Below are 19,196 nucleotides of genomic sequence, written 5' to 3' on the forward strand. Positions count from 1 at the left end.
TGGTACACAGTCCCTCTGCCTGGCACTCTGTGTCACAGTGGTCCTGGCCTCATGTGGCTTTATTCAATGCTGAGGACTACATGATTTCACCAATGGCTCATCCAACAGGGTGGCCTGTTCACTCTACTTTCATCGTCTTACAGTGTCAGTACCTTTTCTTTTCCTTCTTGAAAGAGGGAACTGGCCGGGCGCGGTGGCTCATGCTTGTAATCCCAGCACTTTGCTGAGGCAGGCAGATCACGAGGTCAGGAGATCGAGACCATCCTGGCTAACACGGCGAAACCCCATCTCTACTAAAAATGCAAAGAAAATTAGCTGGGCATGGTGGTGGGTGCCTGTAGTCCCAGCTACTTGGGAGGCTGAGGCAGGAGAATGGCGTGAACCTGGGAGGTGGAGCTTGCAGTGAGTTGAGATCGCGCCACTGCACTCCAGCCTGGGTGACAGAGCAAGACTCCGTCTCAAAAAAAAAGGAAAGAGGGAACTGAGAGTGTGGGTGGATTTAGTGCAATTTTGATCAAGCCAAAGTCTCATCCTGGATTGCAGTGGTAATCTAAGGCAAGATACTGCCTTGGTGTATGAACACCATAGCAGCCTGATTCTGCAGGGCTGGCTTCTCTGGACTCTACACACAAGCACAGATGCTGGTTTGAAAGCCGCAGCATAGTAAGACAACCGGAAGCTGCAGCCCTTGACGTCCTTGTGTCAACAGGCACAACACTGGCCCCAACCTGTTATTGGTTGAGCAATTCTACAGCCTTGCAGGGTGGCAGGCTCTGCCTGTCCAGGCTACACTTCAGCACACACCTTTCCCTCGTGGCTACTCAAGTGGAAAGTCCTCACTCTCCACTACACTCTAGTCCCTATCCTCCTATGAAATCCTATGTGTAGTGTGAACTAAAGGCAGAGAAAGCTAACAAGCCTTGGCCTGGGGCTGCTCTACATCTTGCCACCCAAGAAGAGGGCAGACATTTAGGAAGGAGGGAATCATAAACTCTACATATTTTTCAAAGTGGGGAGAATGGGCTGAAGGGTCAGGTTGAGGGAATGTCCTTCCCCCATTGCTTCTCTGCAGCCTGCATTGCAGGGCCCCCCCCGCCCTCATTACTCTGTGGACACAGTGGCAATGACAGCAGAGCTCCGTCATTCCTGCCCTGCAGGCTGTGACAATAATGGGTCAGGAGTGGGGGCATATGGACCCTCTAGTGATGCTTGTATAGCAGAGGGTCTCGTGAGGCTGAAGACACTGAGGCCTGCTGCACTGACTCCATCCCAGTTAGAGGATCTGGTTGAGGGCTTTTATAACTCAGAGAGAATCTGTTTGGTCCAAGGAAGGGAGGAGCTGAGTTGGAAATATTTTTGCTCCACTTTCTTCCGAAATACTTACAAAGATTGGCAGAAAGTGCAGGTGATAGAACAGAGGAACATTGGAGCTGACATGATGATGTCGCGGGGGACGTGGTGCCACCAGACAGAGAGCCTGGCCTGTGAGTTCCATGCCTGGGGCACAGCTGTCACTTGCTGGGCACAGATCTTCTGCAGCCTGTGTGGTTTCCTGTGCTCCGGGGAGGACCTGGCCTTTGAATGTTTATAAGGTCAGACCCTCTGGGCTCTTCGGCCCCGTGGATATTGCTTGACTCTGAAGTCTCTTGTGGTCTAGTGGAGTCAGGATCAAAACTGCTGTGCCGGGGCAGAAGAGCTACATGCCCCCACCCCAGGCCCCGCGCTTAGAAGAGCAGTCTGCAGGATGTGACGAGTCATCATTAGCCCTTGTTTTAGGTGATATTTCTTCCATTCTAAAGGCTCTGCCCTCATCTACCCTCTCATGTGATTTTCACCATGGGCATTATTTTAATGAATGACTTGGGAGTCTGAGAGGCAGGAATATGAAGTTGAGAACACAAAAAGTTTTGCCCTAGAACATTCCAGCCCATGCACATATCCATGCACATGGAGCAGGCACGCCTCTTAACATACAGCCTTAGAATTCAGTGACCGGCAATGACTACATTTAACACACAGGGGCTCCACTTCAGCTGGGGAAACAGATGCAAGGAAGTGGCCTGAACACAGTCCTCAGGGTGCATAAACAGGCCCCACGCAGGCTTGGGAACCGGCAAAGGATGGAAAAGGGGTTATGTGAGAAATTCGTTTTTGACAGTCACGATCAACGGGTGCAGCAGGGAGTGCTATTTCCTGGGGGGAGTCAGGGAGAATATTTTGGGACTGCATCAGTCTGAAGATAGTGAATGAGCTACAGGAGTGATAAACCAGTCACCCCTGAGTCACTGCACTGAGTTATGTTTTAAAATAATCGTGAATTCAAGTACCTTTAGATAGCGCGCATGCTGTTTAAAGTTTGCCTCAGTCCTCATGGTTCCCAACTATCTTCACCTGACTGTCTCCACCCATTTTGATGATCTTTTAGTCCCCTGAAGCCACTTGAGTTTGCTGCCTTCAGAAAGAAGGTTCCATCCTGCAGAGTGTGGCATTTATGGCTTTGTGGGTCTGGGTGAACCATGGAGACCTCACCTGCACCATGTCTAGAGAACGGCGTGTGATCCCAAGGCTGTGACCTTACCCATGCCCTGTTTATTTCCAGGCAGGTAGAAGAGCAAAGAATTTACAAGGCCCAGTGCTTGTGTATGGAAGGTGAGGGAAAATGAGGCATTGAGAGTGACGGCAGGATTGGCTTGGTCAATTGGGTACAGCAGTGACAGGGAATCCTGGAGGAAGGGCGAGTTCTACATGACAGCAGATGGAGAAATACAAGAACACATTCAGGACAAAAGACTCAGCTGGAGCTCGACTTGGGTATCACCAGCAAACACATGGAAAATAAAGTCACAAGAATGGAGAAGGTTGCCCAGGGATGGTGCGTTCAGTGAAAAGGAAGGATGCTCTAGATACAGGTCCCCGGGAACATCACCTCTTAAGAACACGCCACAGGATGAGAAGGGACTTTCCAGGAGCAGGTGGAAAGAGAGAGGGAAACCAGGAGAGCTCAGCGTCAAGAAAGACAAAGGGAGGGCTTCGAAAAGGAAAGGTCTGAAGAGTGTCAGTGGCTGCCTTTGTTTTTTGTCATCAGTCTTCACACCTTTGAAGTGCTTAGAGTATAGCTTGCGATTCTGTCCACGTTTTGTTTTCAGAATGATCATCACCTACTTAATAGCTCATTTGAAAGACTCCTCTCTCAGGGAGACTCCTCTCTCAGGGATGGCCTTCACCGGACCCCATGCGGCCTCCATCAGTGGGGCTGGGGTGCGGAATGATAATGCACAGACAGCCCACCCAGGTAACATGTACACTCGGAGCACCCCTGGGTGCAGAACCATGCTCTGGGGTACCAGGGTGCTGGCTTACCTGGCACTCTCAAAGGTAGCAGATGCCGTCTTTTCTATAGCCCCGAATCCAACTCCAACAGCGAGACCCTCTGAAACAGATGTAAGAAAAACAGGAGGGGTTAGGAATATTTCCCCATAAGGAACATCACCATTACTGTCACTGTGTCAAGTAGGACTGCATGAGGCTGCCAGTCACAGGAAATCATACTAACAGCAGCTTAAACCCAGGGAAACTAAGGCATGGGGTCCAAATGGCTGCTGCCTGCTTCTCTATGGCCTGCAATCTAGGAATGATTTTTGTATTTTTTAAGTAATTGAAAAAACAAAGACTACTTCATGACACACGAAAATTATATAAAATTTGGCCAGGCACGGTGGCTCATGCCTGTAATGCCACCACTCTGGGAGGCCGAGGCAGGCAGATCTGAGGTCAGGAGTTCGAGACCAGCCTGGTCAACATGGTGAAATCCCATCTCTACTAAAAATACGAAAGTTAGCAGGGCATGGTGGTGCACGCCTGTAATCCCAGCTTACTCGAGAGGCTGAGGCAGGAGAATCACTTGAACATAGGAGGCAGAGGTTGTAGGAAGCCAAGAGTGTGCCACTGCCCTCCAGTCTGGGTAACAAAGTGAGACTCTGTCTCAAAAAAAAAAAAAAAGAAAAAGAAAAAAGAAAATTATATAAAATTCAAATTTGAGTGTCTGTAAATGAAGTTGTATTGGCACACAGCCATGCTTATTGGCTGATGAATTGTTTATGGCTGGTTTCATGTACATTAGCACAGTGGAGCAGTTGGGACAGAAACCGTATGGCCTGAAACCTAAAATATTTACTATCTGGACTTTTCATAACCCCTGGCCTAAACACACAGGGCTTTATTTATTAGCTCATGCAACAGAAAGTCCAAGGTTGATACGGCAGCCCAATGATGTCACTGTAGGCACAGGCGTCTTTTGTTTTCGTTTTTTTTTTTCTTCTTCATCCTCACCATTAGGTCCTCATAGTTGTAAAGTGACAGTGCTACCTCCAGGCATCTCAACTACATCCTAGGCAACAAGAAAGCAGAAAGGCAGAAACCTTTCTTTATCAAGTCTTTGTCTCATTACTCTGGAATGAACGCCTTTCCCGGCATCCCTCATACCTCTTTGGCCAGAACAGGGGCAAACACCCATCCCTGGATCCATCACAGCCTCAGGCCCCAAATCCTGAGACTCCGGGATGGATTGAGGCCAGTCTCCATCCCTCTCTGGGGCTGGGAAAGAGTCTACCCTGCCCATGCTCCCTGAAATCAAGGGAGCTGCCATCTGAATAAACTGGGGTCTTGTCAGCAGGAAAGGAGGAGGGGTGGCATGATCACCACCACCAGCATGCATTTGCATTTTTATTTATTTTTATTTTTTATTGAGACAAAGTCTTGCTCTGTTGCCCAGGCTGGAGTGCGGTGGCGCCATCTCGGCTCACTGCAAGCTCCGCCTCCCATGTTCAAGTGATTCTCCTGCCTCAGCCTCCTGAGTAGCTGGGACTACAGGTGCCCGCCACCACACCCGGCTAATGTTTTGTATTTTTAGTAGAGACGGGCTTTCACTTTGTTAGCCAGGATGGTCTTGATCTCCCAACCTTGTGTTCCACTTGCCTTGGCCTCCCAAAGTGCTGGGATTACAGGCATGAGCCACCACGCCCAGCCAAGCATACATTTTTATATGACTGCTCTTTGAAGAACATTCCAGCTTGCAGAGGAACCACCCTCAAATGGTGCAGAAGATGCGGTCTACACTGAGGGGGTGGCTAGAGTCGAGCTTGCAGCATCGGGCTAGACAAGATGGGTTTTCAGGTCCTTTCCTGTGGTTCACGGGCTTGCCAAGTTCACTAGCCACTCACCTAGGGATCAGATGTGGGAGGATGACGCTGGTCTGCGTGTATCTGATGGAATAGTGAGAGTCATGGAAGGAAATGGACCTGACCACCGGCCATGGACCAAAGGGGTGGAAGCACAGCGTCAGGACGCTTCTGACATCTGTGAAGAGGGCAATGATTCCCGTCGATCCAAACACGAAGGAGAACTACTGAATGACCGCCACTGTTCAGCAGCAAGACCAAGGGCTTTGGGGGGTCAAATTAGAACTTTTTTTTAAGAAGAGGGAAGATATAAAAATCTACTGAGTGAGAGGAACTCATTTTCTTTTGATTCACTGCCTCTTAGTACAGCCTATTTCTTCCTTGTGTCCTGTCTGCTTGAAGTGGGTCCAGGATACCAGAATTGTGATACTGACTCCAGGAGACACCTGGGGACAAGAAGGCAGTGGAGACTGATCCCAGGTTCAGGTGAAAGTGCTCACCTGTGATGCAGTCTGGCTCAACAAGAGATCGCAATGGGGTCTGGAGCCCAAAGATTCTGCTAAGGAATAAGGTATTCTTTTTTTTTTGCCTCATTTTACCCTTTGTGCTTGATCTCCTGCCGGGTCCTGATGGGATAGCTGTGACCACTGTAAGCTGCAGGTTGAGAATTTGGGATTCTTTTTTCTTTTTCCTTGAGACAGAGTCTCACTCTGTCGCCCAGGCTGGAGGGCAGTGGTGCGATCTCAGCTCACTGCAACCTCCACCTCCTGGGTTCAAGGGATTCTCCTGCCTCAGCCTCCCAAGTAGCTGGATTACAGGCGTGTGCCCCCATGCCCAGCTAATTTTTGTACTTTTAGTAGAGATGGGGTTTCACCATGTTGGCCTCCCAACGTGCTGGGATTAAAGGCATGAGCCACTGCACCTGGTGAGAATTTGGGATTCTGATTCCCTACCAGGTATCTTTCCGCTTTTCTTACAACAACCAACGTCAGGACACAGAGTCCTAGGACATTACAGCTTGCCCCACACTGCAAGCTCAACTCCAGAGATCAGCCGCTGTAACTCTTGGGCCCCTGCCAGGTTCAGAAGCCAGGTAGTTAGAGGGAGGTCTTTCCAAAACCAGACAGCAGCATCAAGCCTTCTGGGCCTGGCCTCTCAGCATGCATGTACACACCCAAGCAGGCCACGGAGAAGGCTCCCAAACTCTCCCTTTAACAGCTCTGAGGCTGAAGGTAGTTGGCTGGAGTCAGCACTACCAGGGCAACAAGGCTTTAAAATCGATATGCATTTTAAAAAATTATTTTTTATTTACAGTTGACAACCTTGAATAATGCAGGGATTGGGGGCACCAATCCCCTGCACAGTCGAAAACCCACATATAACTTTTGACTCCCCCAGAAACATTACTAATAGTCTAATATCGACCAAAAGCCTTACCAAGAACATAAAGTCAATTTATATATAGCACACATATTTTGTGTGCTATATATACTATATACGGTATTCTTACAAGAAAGTAAGCTAGATAACACTTCTTATATTCTTACAGTAAAGCAAGCTGCATAGAAGTTCTTAATGCTAAGAAAATCATAAGGAAGAGAAAATACATTTACAGTGCTGTACTGTATTTATCAGGACCATATGTTTACACTGTCTGTTCATAAAGAGGCGTTGTCTGACTGAAAGGGCAGGCACCCACAGCTGCAGACCTCAAACTATGGTACATATGAAGCAAGTTAATTTTTTCTTGTAATGTCATGACTTTTCTTTGCTTCTTGGGAGCACTTCCAGTACCCCTAACGGCACACTGTATGGGTCCTATGGTGTTATTCAAGGTTTACGGTATTGCACTAAACATGATGAAAAATACATAAGAACTGAGAGAGATCACTTTTTACGGTAATATGCAATTCACTGCAGAGGTGAGCTGCTCACGAGGAGATGCTTAGTGTCACAAGGCCTTTTTTATTTTTATTTTTGAACTTGAGACGGAGTTTCACTCTTGTTGCCCAGGCTGGAGTGCAATGGCGCGATCTCGGCTCATCTGCCTCCCGTGTTCAAGTGATTCTCCTGCCTCAGCCTCCCGAGTAGCTGGGATTATAGGCATGTGTCACCATGCCCAGCTAATTTTGCATTTTTAGTAGAGACAGGGTTTCTCTATGTTGGTCAGGCTGGTCTCGAACTCCTGACCTCAGGTGATCTGCCCTCACTCGCCTTGGTGACTTACAGGCGTGAGTCACCAAGCCAAGCCCGACAAGGCCTTTTACGCAGACACCTGCAGCACTTCAGCCCACTGCAACAGCAACAGGAGGTGGCTACAAAATGGTTGCAGTAGTACAGTGGGCTGTAGTTAATTCTATGTAGTTATGACTTAATATTACATCATTTTTTAAATGTTTTAATTTTTTAAAAAGTTTTTCACAGAGATGGTCTCACTAAGTTGTCCAGGCTGATCTTGAACTCCTAGCCTCAAGGGATCCTCCTGCCTCAGCCTCTCAAAGTGCTGAGATTAGAGGCTTAACACTGCATCTTTATGTTTGCTTACATTTCTCTTCATTGTGAGTGGCACCATATATGACCTGTGTTTAAGGGTGTAATTTCTGATAAATTTTAACTTTTTATAATAGATTTATGTATTTTTACAGTAATCAATGATAGACTAGACTAGTATCGACACATACATTTCACTGTAGGTATAAGGCTTATAGTCCAGGGTCTAGCATAGAAAGGGCCACCAGTGCCCCATTTCCTAAGGCAAAGAATCACAGAGAGATTAGGATCTTGAAGACAAGGCCTAATTTGGAGCCTAGAGGCCTAATGTAGAGCACTATCATTTGCATTAAAATGGCTAATTCAAATATAGGTTGGAACTGTCACCTCCAGTCCACAGATCAGAGAGGGAAGGTGATGGGAGCTGGTCTGAGAGACACAGGTGGGTTCTGAGTCTGAGGCCCAGGGTGTAGGTCCTTCACCACTCCAGGAGTAGATATGATGAAAGCCACTACTCAAGGATCAGAAAGCGGTGTGGATCCATGTTCAATATTTTAAGGTTCGCCTGATGGATGTGACGCCATCCAAAAGAGGTAGGCAAGAAGAAGTACCCAGCCAGGAGCGGTGGCTCCCGTGCCTGTAATCCCAGCATTTTAGGAGGCTGAGGTGGGCGAATTGCTTGAGATCAGGAGCTCAAGACCAGCCTGGCCAACATGGTGAAACCTCATCTCTACTAAAAATACAAAACAATACCTGGGCGTGGTGACTCACGCCTTTAATCCCAGCTACAAGGGAGGCTGAGGCAGGAGAATCGCTTGAACTCGGGAGGCAGAGGTTGCAGTGAGCCGAAAGGGCGCCACTGCACTCCAGTCTGGGTGACAGTGTGAGACTCCATCTCAAAAAAAAAAGAGTATCCTACGTGAGGTGCCTGACGTTGGTGAGAGCTGAATTTCAGGGCAGGCTGCGATGGGTATGCCTAAGGGTTTCTGACATCCTTTCCATTAGGGAGGAGGCAGCCTCGTTTGTGCAGGCCGAGTCGTGGGAGCTGCCCGTGTCCATGGTCACGAGAATATGAACTTCGAGAACATCTGACCTGCTGCCACCTGGCCAGTGTCCTGCCTTTGAGGAGTCCAGTATTTACAAGCCTGCTGTTCTCAACCTTGTTTTGCACTAACACACCTGAGACCATCCATCGGTAATGGTGGGTCTGCAAGGCACGGATCTTCACCTGCAACCCTTGGGGAGAAATCAAGGAAACTACTTCCTGACACTAGACAGGCATATCCCTCCCTTTGAGAAAATTCACTTTCTAAAACCATAAACAACAGCTGGTTGACTCTTTTGTTAAAAATTTTCTTCTAATTAGTCATTTTAATGCAAATAATAGTGCATGCTAATTAGCAAAACAATCGCTTCGAGTAGTTTAGCTCGAAGTTCAGCAGCCTCAGCTTGCTGATTTATATAAATGCTCACAACAGCTTTGGGAGGTTTGGGAAGGGAGAACCCACTGAGCAGATGAGGAAAAGGGCCTGCCCTAGGTGACCCAGCTGGGGAGGCCAGAGCTGGGTCGTGAACCGCAGTCTCTCATTCTATTCCCCACCCGCAAGTGTCCTCTGCTGCCCAGTTTGCTTGCAGCTTTCCTCCAGCTATGACATGGCCCCACGGGTAGTGAACACTGGCACCTGAGTCTCCGTACCCCGAAGAGGTTTGGAGCAAAGGGAATGCATTTTCCCTCCAGCCCATCCTGTACCTCGGGCCAGGCCAGTAGCAGGGACAAAAGTTCACAAATGAGCATTCTGTGATGGTTTGCAGATAAGCACATCTTTCCTCTCAGTTCTCCAGTGGCCCTGGCAGGAGGGAACCACAGCTCCACGCTGCCTTAGGAGGCTTCAGTCCACTTTCCCCCGGATATAGAAAGTAAACAGGAAGAAGAGGTCCTGGGGAAACACAGTGTATTTGTTACCACATCTGAAAACAGAGGTGAGCCCTGAGAGTTAAGCTCATGAGAAGGCAGGACACATCAGTTACGCATGCAGAAAGAACACCACAACGAGAATGTAGGCCGACACTGAGGATCAACAGACGGTAGAAAGAACTCACTGGGTGGAAAAGGAGGAAAAATGCCCACTGGTGCTCATGCCCCTGGTATCCCAACTCGAGTGCAAATAGAAGAAACCCAACTCATACTGTGAATAAGTTCTTGCCCCTTTACAAAGCTATTGCCATTAGCTCAGGGAAAATGAACTGCCTAGCCTGAGTTAGTAAGTCCGACTGAACGTAGGGTGAGGCAGAGTCTGGAGGACAAACTTGAACATAAGCACCAAAGCAGAAGCAGCTCACTCCAACCTCCTCCTGGGGCTGGAAGGCGGCTGTGCCTGTCTCTCTCCACCTCCCCATTGCCCTTGCAACTCCATCCCTCCATGCCCTCCTCTGTGGAAAACAGTAACAAAAAGGGTTGAGATAAACCCGGGCTCAAATCTTAGTATATTATTTAAGGTTCTTGCAAAAGTGACAGGGGAATAACACTGCTTTGCTTACAGGATGGTTGTGTTAAATGAAATGTACCTGGCTGAGCACGGTGGCTCATGCCTGTAATCCCAGCACTTTGGGAGGCCAAGGCGGGCGGATCATGAGGTCAGGAGATCAAGACCATCCTGGCTAACATGGTGAAACTCCGTCTCTACTAAAAATACAAAAAATTAGCCAGGCGTGGTGGCGGGTGCCTGTAGTCCCAGCTACTTGGGAGGCTGAGGCAGGAGAATGGCGTGAATCTGGGAGGCGGAGCTTGCAGTGAGCCGAGATCGCGCCACTGCACTCCAACCCGGGCGAGAGAGCGAGACTCCATCTCAAAAAAAAGAAAAAAAAAAAAAATGAAATGTACCTGACAGGCCTGTTCAGGGTTCCTCACTATTCACATCTGGTTGTGGGGGACTATTCTGGCCACTGTAGGGCGTTTTGCAGCATCCCTGGCCTCTACCCACTAGACGCCAGTAGCACCTCCTGTCCCAGTTATAACAAAGATGTCTTCAGAGATTGCCAGATGTTACTTTTCTTCTCTCCCGATGAGGGACACTTACAGAAAACAAACAAACAAAAAAAATCAAACTATTATATTAATAGAACACTGTTAGAGTTTAAGTCAGTGGTAGGAAAGCAAACAATGAAAAGTGTTTTCTCTTTCAATGGAGCCATAAGCAGCTCTTAGTTTTAAGGGCATGGGGTGGAGTTTGCAGTCTTCTTGCCCAGTTCTGGAGGCTGAGAAGGCTGAGATCAAGGTGCCTGCAGAGTTGGTGTCTGGTGAGGGCTAGCTTCCTGGTTCACAGATGGGGGGGTTCCTTGCTGTGTCCTCATATGATGGGAAAGGTGAGGGGGCCTCTCTCTCGGGCCTCTTTTATACCGGCATTAATCCCACTCATGGGGGCTCCAACCTCAAGACCTAATCACCTCCCCAGAGTCTCACTTCCTGATACCATCGCATTGGTGGTTAGAATCTCAGCATACACATCTTTTCTTTTCTTTTTCTTTCTTTTTTTTTTTTTGAGACACAGTCCTGCTCTGTCACCCAGGCTGGAGTACAGTGGCACAATCTCAGCTCACTGCAACCTCCACCTCCCCAGTTCAAGCGATTCTCCTGCCTCAACCTCCTGAGTAGCACCTGGCCTCACACATTTTTGAGAAACACAAATATTCAGACCATAGCACCTGACATTTATGGGCGTTGGTAATGAGTGGATGGGAAGGGGCACCTGTACAGGGTAGCTTGAGAAGTACAATTACCTTGGTTCGGCAGAGCCCGCTGCTGGGACAGAAATGGCCCACTCAGAGATGCTATGGGGACATTCTTCTCTTCCTGCCAGACTATGCTCCCTGGGATGTTGGCCCAGCTCAGATCATCTCAGCATGAGAGGGGCTTCTAGACAGGATACAGCTGTTTCAGGGTGGTCAGACCAGGGGTAGGAAGTACAGGGCTGTCATTCCCCCTGTTCTGGACTTGACCCAGACCTCACGGCAGCTCATGAACACATTCCTCTTGGGTGGCTTTCTCACGGGAGATTCCTCCTGGGCTCACAGCTAACTAAAAGCTCAATCTTTCCCTGTATGCTGTTGTGAAGCCACTGTTCTCCATCCTGTGCCCGTACCATTAATTCTTTGTCTCTGAGGGCATTATGTGGATGTCACTAAATCTCTTTGTTCCATGCCATTTGCTCTCCAGCTGGGCCTCTGGTTTAAGCACTCATAGTATCAGTTCCAGAAGTTACAGCCAGAAGAAGCCTAGAAAATGTCAATGCAAAGGTCACACAGAAAATAAGGGGTGATGCCACGACTTTTTCTCCTTGATTTAAAAAAGTATTTAAATTAAGATAAGCAGATAAGACCCTGTGGAGGCTTAATAAATATTATACACAGCCACCACCACCACCACCACTACTACCACCAACAAACCCCAAGGGTGGAGAAATGACAAGTTATGGGATGGCTTATTCATTTCCATCTCCCCTAAAGACAGAGTAAGAGAAAAATGACTTAAATTACAGCTAGATGGATTTAGGCAAGAGGCAAAAATTTGCTGGAGAGAGGAGAGCTTTGAAACATATGATAAAGAAACTGAAGGAAGGTCAAGGGTGTCCTTCTCTGCATGAGGAGTACCCTCTGAAGCTGGGAGCTACTCATCAGTCAGGGATGACTGGGATGAGGAGAGAAGGTGGGTTAGGAAGAACAGGGCAGGTAGCCTCATAACATCCCTCAGGCCAGATGACACTTCACCAGTAAATACGGACTCAGTTCTAGGAGCAAGGCTGGACATCCACATGTACATTCTCAGGTCCCAAAAGGCACTCATTAAAAGCCAGAAAAATAACCACATTGAGTGGCCAGGTGTGGTGGCTCACTCCTGTAATCCCAGCAATTTGGGAGGCCGAGGCACGAAGATCTCTTGAGCCCAGTTCAAGACCAGCCTAGGCAACACAGCAAGACCCCATCTCTACAAAAAAATTTAAAAATTGGCTGGGCACGGTGGCTCACACCTATAATCCCAGCACTTTGGGAGGCCGAGGCGGGTGGATCACGAGGTCAGGAGATCGAGACCACAGTGAAACCCCATCTCTACTAAAAATACAAAAAATTAGCCGGGTGTGGTGGCGGGTGCCTGTAGTCCCAGCAACTCGGGAGGCTGAGGCAGGAGAATGGCATGAACCCGGGAGGCAGAGTTTGCAGTGAGCTGAGATCACACCACTGCACTCCAGCCTGGGTGACAGAGCGAGACTCCATCTCAAAAAAAAAAAAAAAAAAAATTAGCTGGGTGTGGTGGTGTGCACCTGTAGTCCCAGCTACTAGGGAGGATGCGATGGGAGGATCACTTGAGGCCAAGAGTTTGAGATCAGCCAGGACAACATAGTGAGACCCTATCTCTACCACACACACAAAAATTGGCTGGGTGTGGTGGCATGAACCTGTAGTACTAGCTACTCAGGAGGCTGAGGAGAAAGGATCGTTTGAGCCCAGTAAGTCAAGGCTGCAGTGAGCTATGATCACACTACTACACTTCAGTCTGGGTGACAGAGTGAGACCCTGTCTCTAATTTAATAAACAAAACTAAAAACAAAACATGTTGAAACACCTATTGCTGGAGTGGACAATGGGGGCTTTGGGGACAGGGTGTGCCCACCTCCAGCTGCATCTGGAGCCTCTGAGGTGCTGGACAAGCTCAGATTTATTTAATGTTTCCTTTGAGACAGAGTCTCACTCTGTCACCCAGGCTGGAGTGGAGTAGTGTGATCTCAGTTCACTGCAACTTCCGCCTCCCAAGTAGCTGGGACTACAGGTGCACACCACTGCACCTGGCTAATTTTTGTATTTTTAGTAGAGACAGGGTTTTGCCAGGTTGGCCAGACTGGTCTTGAACTCCTGACCTCAGGTGATCTGCCCACCTCGGCCTCCCAAAGTGCTGGAATTACAGGCGCGAGCCACCGCCCCAGCCAAGGACAAGCTCAGCTTTGATTCCCCGTCTGTCCCAACCTGTCTGGGAACTGTCACTCAACTGGGAGAGGACAACACACCAGGGAAGGGAGCAATGTCACGTAACACTGCAACAGGGATTTCCCAGCCACAGTCTATCAGGAGAGCCGATGCACAGTCTTAGACACACCACCGGGCAGGGCTGCTGTCTTCATTCTCACTCTGAGCGCCAAAACTTAGCTGAGCCTTCTGGGGAGACTGGCTGGCTGGCGATGAGCTGATAACCCTGCCTGGCCTGTCTTTGGTTGCAAAAGTCCAGCAGGAAGCAAAATCAAGAACGCAGGAACTCTGATCATATCACACAATTATTAAACCAAATGTTGGTAGAACCAGCCAGGTATTATTGCCAGGGAATCCCTGTGGAGTCTGTTAGAGGCTGTATAAAGGATGGAAATTTACCAACTTATTTTCTTGAAAAAGTAGTTTGATGCAGTTTTCTAGTGTGGATTACTAATCCTGCTATTTATACTGGAAAAAGATACATGTGGGTAAAGATGAAAAATAGAGGTGTTCTAGAAAAGTAGACTTTAAATCAAATTTTTATCAATAAGGCCAGGTGCCGTGGCTCACACCTGTAATCCCAGCACTTTGGGAGGCCAAGGCGGGTGGATCACCTGAGGTCAGGAGTTCAAGACTAGCTTGGCCAACATGGGGAAACCCCGTCTCTCCTGAAAATACAAAAATTAGCCAGGTGTGGTGGCGGGAGCCTGTAGTCCCAGCTAATCAGGAGGCTTAGGCAGGAGAATCGCTTGAACACAGGAGGCAGAGGTTGCAGTGAGCCGAGATTGTGCCACTGCACTCCAGCCTGGGCAACAGAGGGAGGCTCCATCTCAAAAAAAAAAAAAAAAAATTGTTATCAATAAAGTCATATCCTACTGTTTATGAAGAAATATTGACAATTGAAAATACTTTAACATGAATCCCCATTGTAACTAAAATAACTACTTCCCAATTAATGTTGACAAGTGTGCTTTTTCAGCATCTCCGATTGTTTCACATTGGGATCCCCCAAAACAGTGAGAGACCCAGAAAATGCTGTTCTCCAGTCGCGGCTGCCGACTTAGAATTGAGCCTGACTCCAGCAGACTGCGGAGACACAGGCAGCGCCTCGTTTGTATGACTGAAGACAGACAGCCACATCTTCAAACAACAGGTGAAGGCATCTTGTTAAACACCCACATCTCGGAGTCAATTTCAATTTGCTTTAGTTCTCAATAACCAGACAAAGATCAGATCTCTGTGTTCCCTCAGAGAAAAAGGGAGAGAATGCCTACGCTGGCATGGAAGATTCCAAGCTGTTCCAACCAACGAGCTCCGTGTCACGCCCAGATGCACGCCTCCAGCCAACTCCCCCTGACCTTGCACCACGGTCGTCCACACCTGGGTTTGTCCTGAATCTGAAGAAGTATCTCTGCAGACTCAAGGACAGACCAGGTATGGGAGAGGGACCAGAAAGAGCACCGCGGTCTACTCTCCGAGCCTCTTTCTGCCAAGCTGAGCACACGCGGTTGTTGGGTTTTATTTATTTATTTAATGAGTAATTGCTTATAACCAAGGGAGTTGTTAGTTTTGAGGTCAAGGGACTGAGCAGAAGCAAAGGGGCAGGTCAGGTAGGTTCTGACTCAGTGGGGGGACCTGCTGTCAGAAGAGCTGCCATCTTGGAAGTCACAAAAACTCAAGATTCCCCCTGCCTTGCCCAGCAGGGAATGATCACGAAATCCCTGTGCCCTTTGAGTGGGGAGTGCTGCTATCTGTTGCTCCCAAAGACTCTGTTCCACCAGTGAAGCGGTGGTATAGAAAAGCTTGCAACCCTGTAGCAAAGTTCCTTGACTCCAAAGTCAGAGCCTCCTCAATCACCTGGCCACTGGGTTTCTTCCCTCTACGTCCAAAGTCCACGGCAGGCGGGGAGGTGTCTGGATCTGACAGATTCACTGTATGAAAGTGAACGGGGTTATGTCCTGGGGAACCTTGTATGTTCACAACAAATTCCTCTGGGAGGCTTAGAAAGCAGGGATAACCTAAGAAGCTCTGTAAATGTGAGGACACAGGACGATGGGAGCATGAGGCAATGAGTAGTGTGGTCAGAAGGGAATTATTTTTCCTAAGACAAGCCTATCAAGTGATAAGTGGGTAGCAGAGGTGGGCAGGCTCTCTGGTCCCCTTGGGAAACTGGGGCTGCAGATGGAGGCTTTGCTAAGTACCACCCCATCCTAGTCAGTGGGAGCAGTCCCCAGCTCCACACCTGCACACTGAAGGCAGGAGGTCCCTAAGCACTGGTCACAGGGATCTTTCTGCCTGATCCTAGGAAAATACTACCTCTGAGGTGGTTGGACCATTCTAGGAGAAAGAGGGTAAAGCATGTCTGAAAGCACCTCTACGACTCCAGACTGAGATTCGTAAAACACTAGATGGAAGTCGTACCAGGAACTCAGCCACACATCCCTCCTGGCTAGGGAGGCCTGCAGCTGAGAGCACACGCACAAAGAGACACAGGCTCCACTGGCCCAGCCTCTCACCTGGCTCATGAAAAGATCAATGCCGGCAGTTCTCCACAAAGAGACTGGGAATTCCTGGGGCAAGGCACAAGCCAGATGGTCGGGGAATCAGGTGTAACTCTGCAGTAGAGGGGTGGCATCCATTCTGTGCCGCTTGGGAGCCAAGAGAGTCGCTCTGGGGATTATCCCACAAGAGGGTCTCACATCCCCAGGAGGAGGATGGCCACTGATCCCTGCTATTCCTCCCCTGATTTCACATGAAGGGGTCGTGCAGTCTGGGTCCCAGGTCGGACCCGACAGCCTTGTCAAAGGGAAAGGCAGCCTAGGGCCAGATGCCTCGGAACCACAACAACATCGCCTGTGACTGGAGCCTCACCCCACCCCACAGGCCGTACATGGGCATCAGAACCACAACTACATTGCCTGTGATTGGAGCCTCACCCCACCCCACAGGCCGTACATGGGCATCATGAACTCCTGCACACACTTGACTGTGGAATACCTCTGGATGTGGGGTGGGGGGTGGGGAGGACTTATTTACGTTTTTGGAATTTGTATGTTCTTGAAGGCCTCAAAACCTGGAGGAAAGGATTTTTTTTTTTTTTTTAATTCCCTTCGAGGACTTCTGAACAAAATTAGACTCTGGCAGTTCCTTCAGGATGATGAATAACCTAAGATACAGGTTCATTTATCACTCCCCATATGTGATTCCCACCAAAGTATTTCTAAAAGCCAGGCAAGAAAAAGATTCTGAAGTCTCAGATCACTAGTATGTTTTACTACATGGAGGGCGGTCATCACACCACAGCGTATGTATCCAAGGGAGGGAGGGGCATTTTTTCCTACAAGCAGCAGTATTTCAATTGTTAATGGAGGAAAAAAAATAACTGCCTGCCTTACACATCCCAGTTCAGCAATTGCCAGGTCTCAGGTGTCAGACGACAGACTGTCAGCACCTTGGGGTGGGCCCCGTGTGGTCATGGCCTTATTGGTCATGCCAAGATGATGTCTGAGAAACTGGCATTATGGCTTAGCTCAAAGAGAAGGCTGGAGGCTGTGCGTGGTGGCTCATGCCTATAATCCCAGCACTTTGGGAGGCTGAGGCGGGAGGATCACCTGAGGTCAGGAGTTCGAGACCAGTCTGGCCAACATGGCAAAAACCCTGCCTCTACTAAAAATACAAAAATGAGACAGGCGTGGTGGTGGGCACCTGTAATCCCAGCTACTTGGGAGGCTGAGGAATGAGAATCACTTGAGCCCAGAAGGTGGAGGTTGCAGTGAGCCAAGATCATGCCACTGTACTCCAGCCTAGGCGACAGAGTGAGACTCTGTCTCAAAACAAAAAAGTGAGTGTACAATATTGGAGTGCTAACATATGATTCTCTATAATATCAGGTTGCTATATGAAGGTAAGGAAAAACAGTCCTAAGGCTTCAAACTCTTCTCATTTGAAAAAGACAGTTCTAAGAATCGTGGCCCCCATCCTCTCATCGTCTAGGTTTTAATTAGGTTCTTTCCTTCCTTCCTCCCTTTCTTATTACCATTTTTAATTGTGATAAAATATGAATTAATAACATGTAATTGAGCATCTTCCTCATTTTTAAGTGTACACTCAGTGGCATTAAGTGCAGTCACACTGTTGTACAGTCATCACCACCACCCATCTCCAGAGCTCTTTTTTTTTTTTTTGAGACAGAACCTTGCTCTGTCGCCCAGGCTGGAGTGCAATGGCATGATGTCAGCTCACTGCAATCTTTGCCTCCTGGGTTCAAGTGATTCTTGTGCCTCAGCGACCCCAGTAGCTGGGAGTACAGTCATGCATCACTACGCCCGGCTAATTTTGTATTTTTGGTAGAGACAGGGTTTTGTTATGTTGGCCAGGCTGGTCTCGAACTCCTGGTCTCAAGTGATCTGCCTGCCTTGGCCTCCCAGAGTGCTGGGATTACAGGTATGAGCCACTGCGCCTGACTCCAGAGCTCTTTACATCTTGCATAATTGCAACTATCTACCCACTGAACCTGGATCCCCATTCCTCCTCCTCCCTCCCACAGCCCCTGGCAACCAGCCTTCTACTTCCTCCCTCTGTGGCGCTGACTCCTCAGGTGTCTCGTGGAAAAGGACTCACAGCATCTGTGGTGCCCTCTTTCCTATGTCATATTATCCCCTTGTAACCCTTCTTCATTTTGTCAGGGGGCTTCCTTAACCTCCTACGGGACGTGTGGGTGATCAACTTCTGAACCCTTACCTAGAAAAGAACATTTTTGATTTTTCTCTGTGACTTTATAGCTTGACTTGAAAATGCTACATTCCAAATTACCTCTCCTTAATATCTTTTTTTTCCTTCTTTATTAAAACAGAGTCTTGCTCTGTCACCCAGGCTGGAGTGCAGTGGCACGATCTCGGCTCACTGTGGCCTCTGCTCCCGGGTTCTAGCCATTCTCCTGCCTCAGCCTCCCGGGTAGCTGGGATTACAGGCACCCGTCACCACACCTGGCTAATTTTTGTATTTTCAGTAGAGATGGGGTTTCACCATGTTGGCCAGGCTGGTCTCGAACTCCTGACTTCAAGTGATCTGCCTGCCTTGGCCTCCCAAAGTGCTAGAATTACAGGCATGAGCCACCATGCCCGGGCCTTAATATCTTTTTTCTTTTTATTTCTTTTTAAGACAGGGTTTCACTCTATTGCCTTAGCTGGTCTCTAACTCCTGGGCTCAAGTGATCCTCCCACCCTGGTCTCCCAAAGTGCTGGGATTACAGGCATGAGCTATGGTGCTTGGTCTGCTCAATGTCTTGAGGGTATTGTTCTGTCTTCTTCCAGTATCCGATGCTGCTGCTGAAAAGTCTGATGCTAATTTCATTCTAATTTCCTTGTATTTAAGAAGACTTTTCTCTCTGGAAGTTGGTGGTGTTGTCATTTTGATTTTTGAGACAGGTCTCACTCTGTGGCCCCGGCTGGAGTGCAATGGTGCCATCATGGCTCACTGCAGCTTTGACCTCCTGGGCCCGACCAATCTTCCCGC

At 48.5% G+C, this 19,196-nt stretch overlaps 1 protein-coding gene across 7 annotated transcripts in view; it reads right to left on the reverse strand.

Annotated features, from left to right (window-relative positions):
• SLC39A11 (solute carrier family 39 member 11) overlaps nt 1-19,196 on the reverse strand; it is a 453,549-nt gene that overhangs the window by 80,124 nt on the left and 354,229 nt on the right. For all 7 annotated transcript variants that reach the window (XM_033181993.1, XM_033181989.1, XM_033181990.1 and 4 more), the window contains one exon: nt 3,361-3,430. In XM_033181993.1, coding sequence (XP_033037884.1) covers nt 3,361-3,430 — 70 coding nt within the window. The remainder of the gene's footprint in view (nt 1-3,360; nt 3,431-19,196) is intronic.

The sequence above is a fragment of the Trachypithecus francoisi genome, unplaced genomic scaffold (assembly GCF_009764315.1).
Source record: "Trachypithecus francoisi isolate TF-2019V2 unplaced genomic scaffold, Tfra_2.0 Lachesis_group20, whole genome shotgun sequence".
Classification (NCBI taxonomy): domain Eukaryota; kingdom Metazoa; phylum Chordata; class Mammalia; order Primates; family Cercopithecidae; genus Trachypithecus; species Trachypithecus francoisi.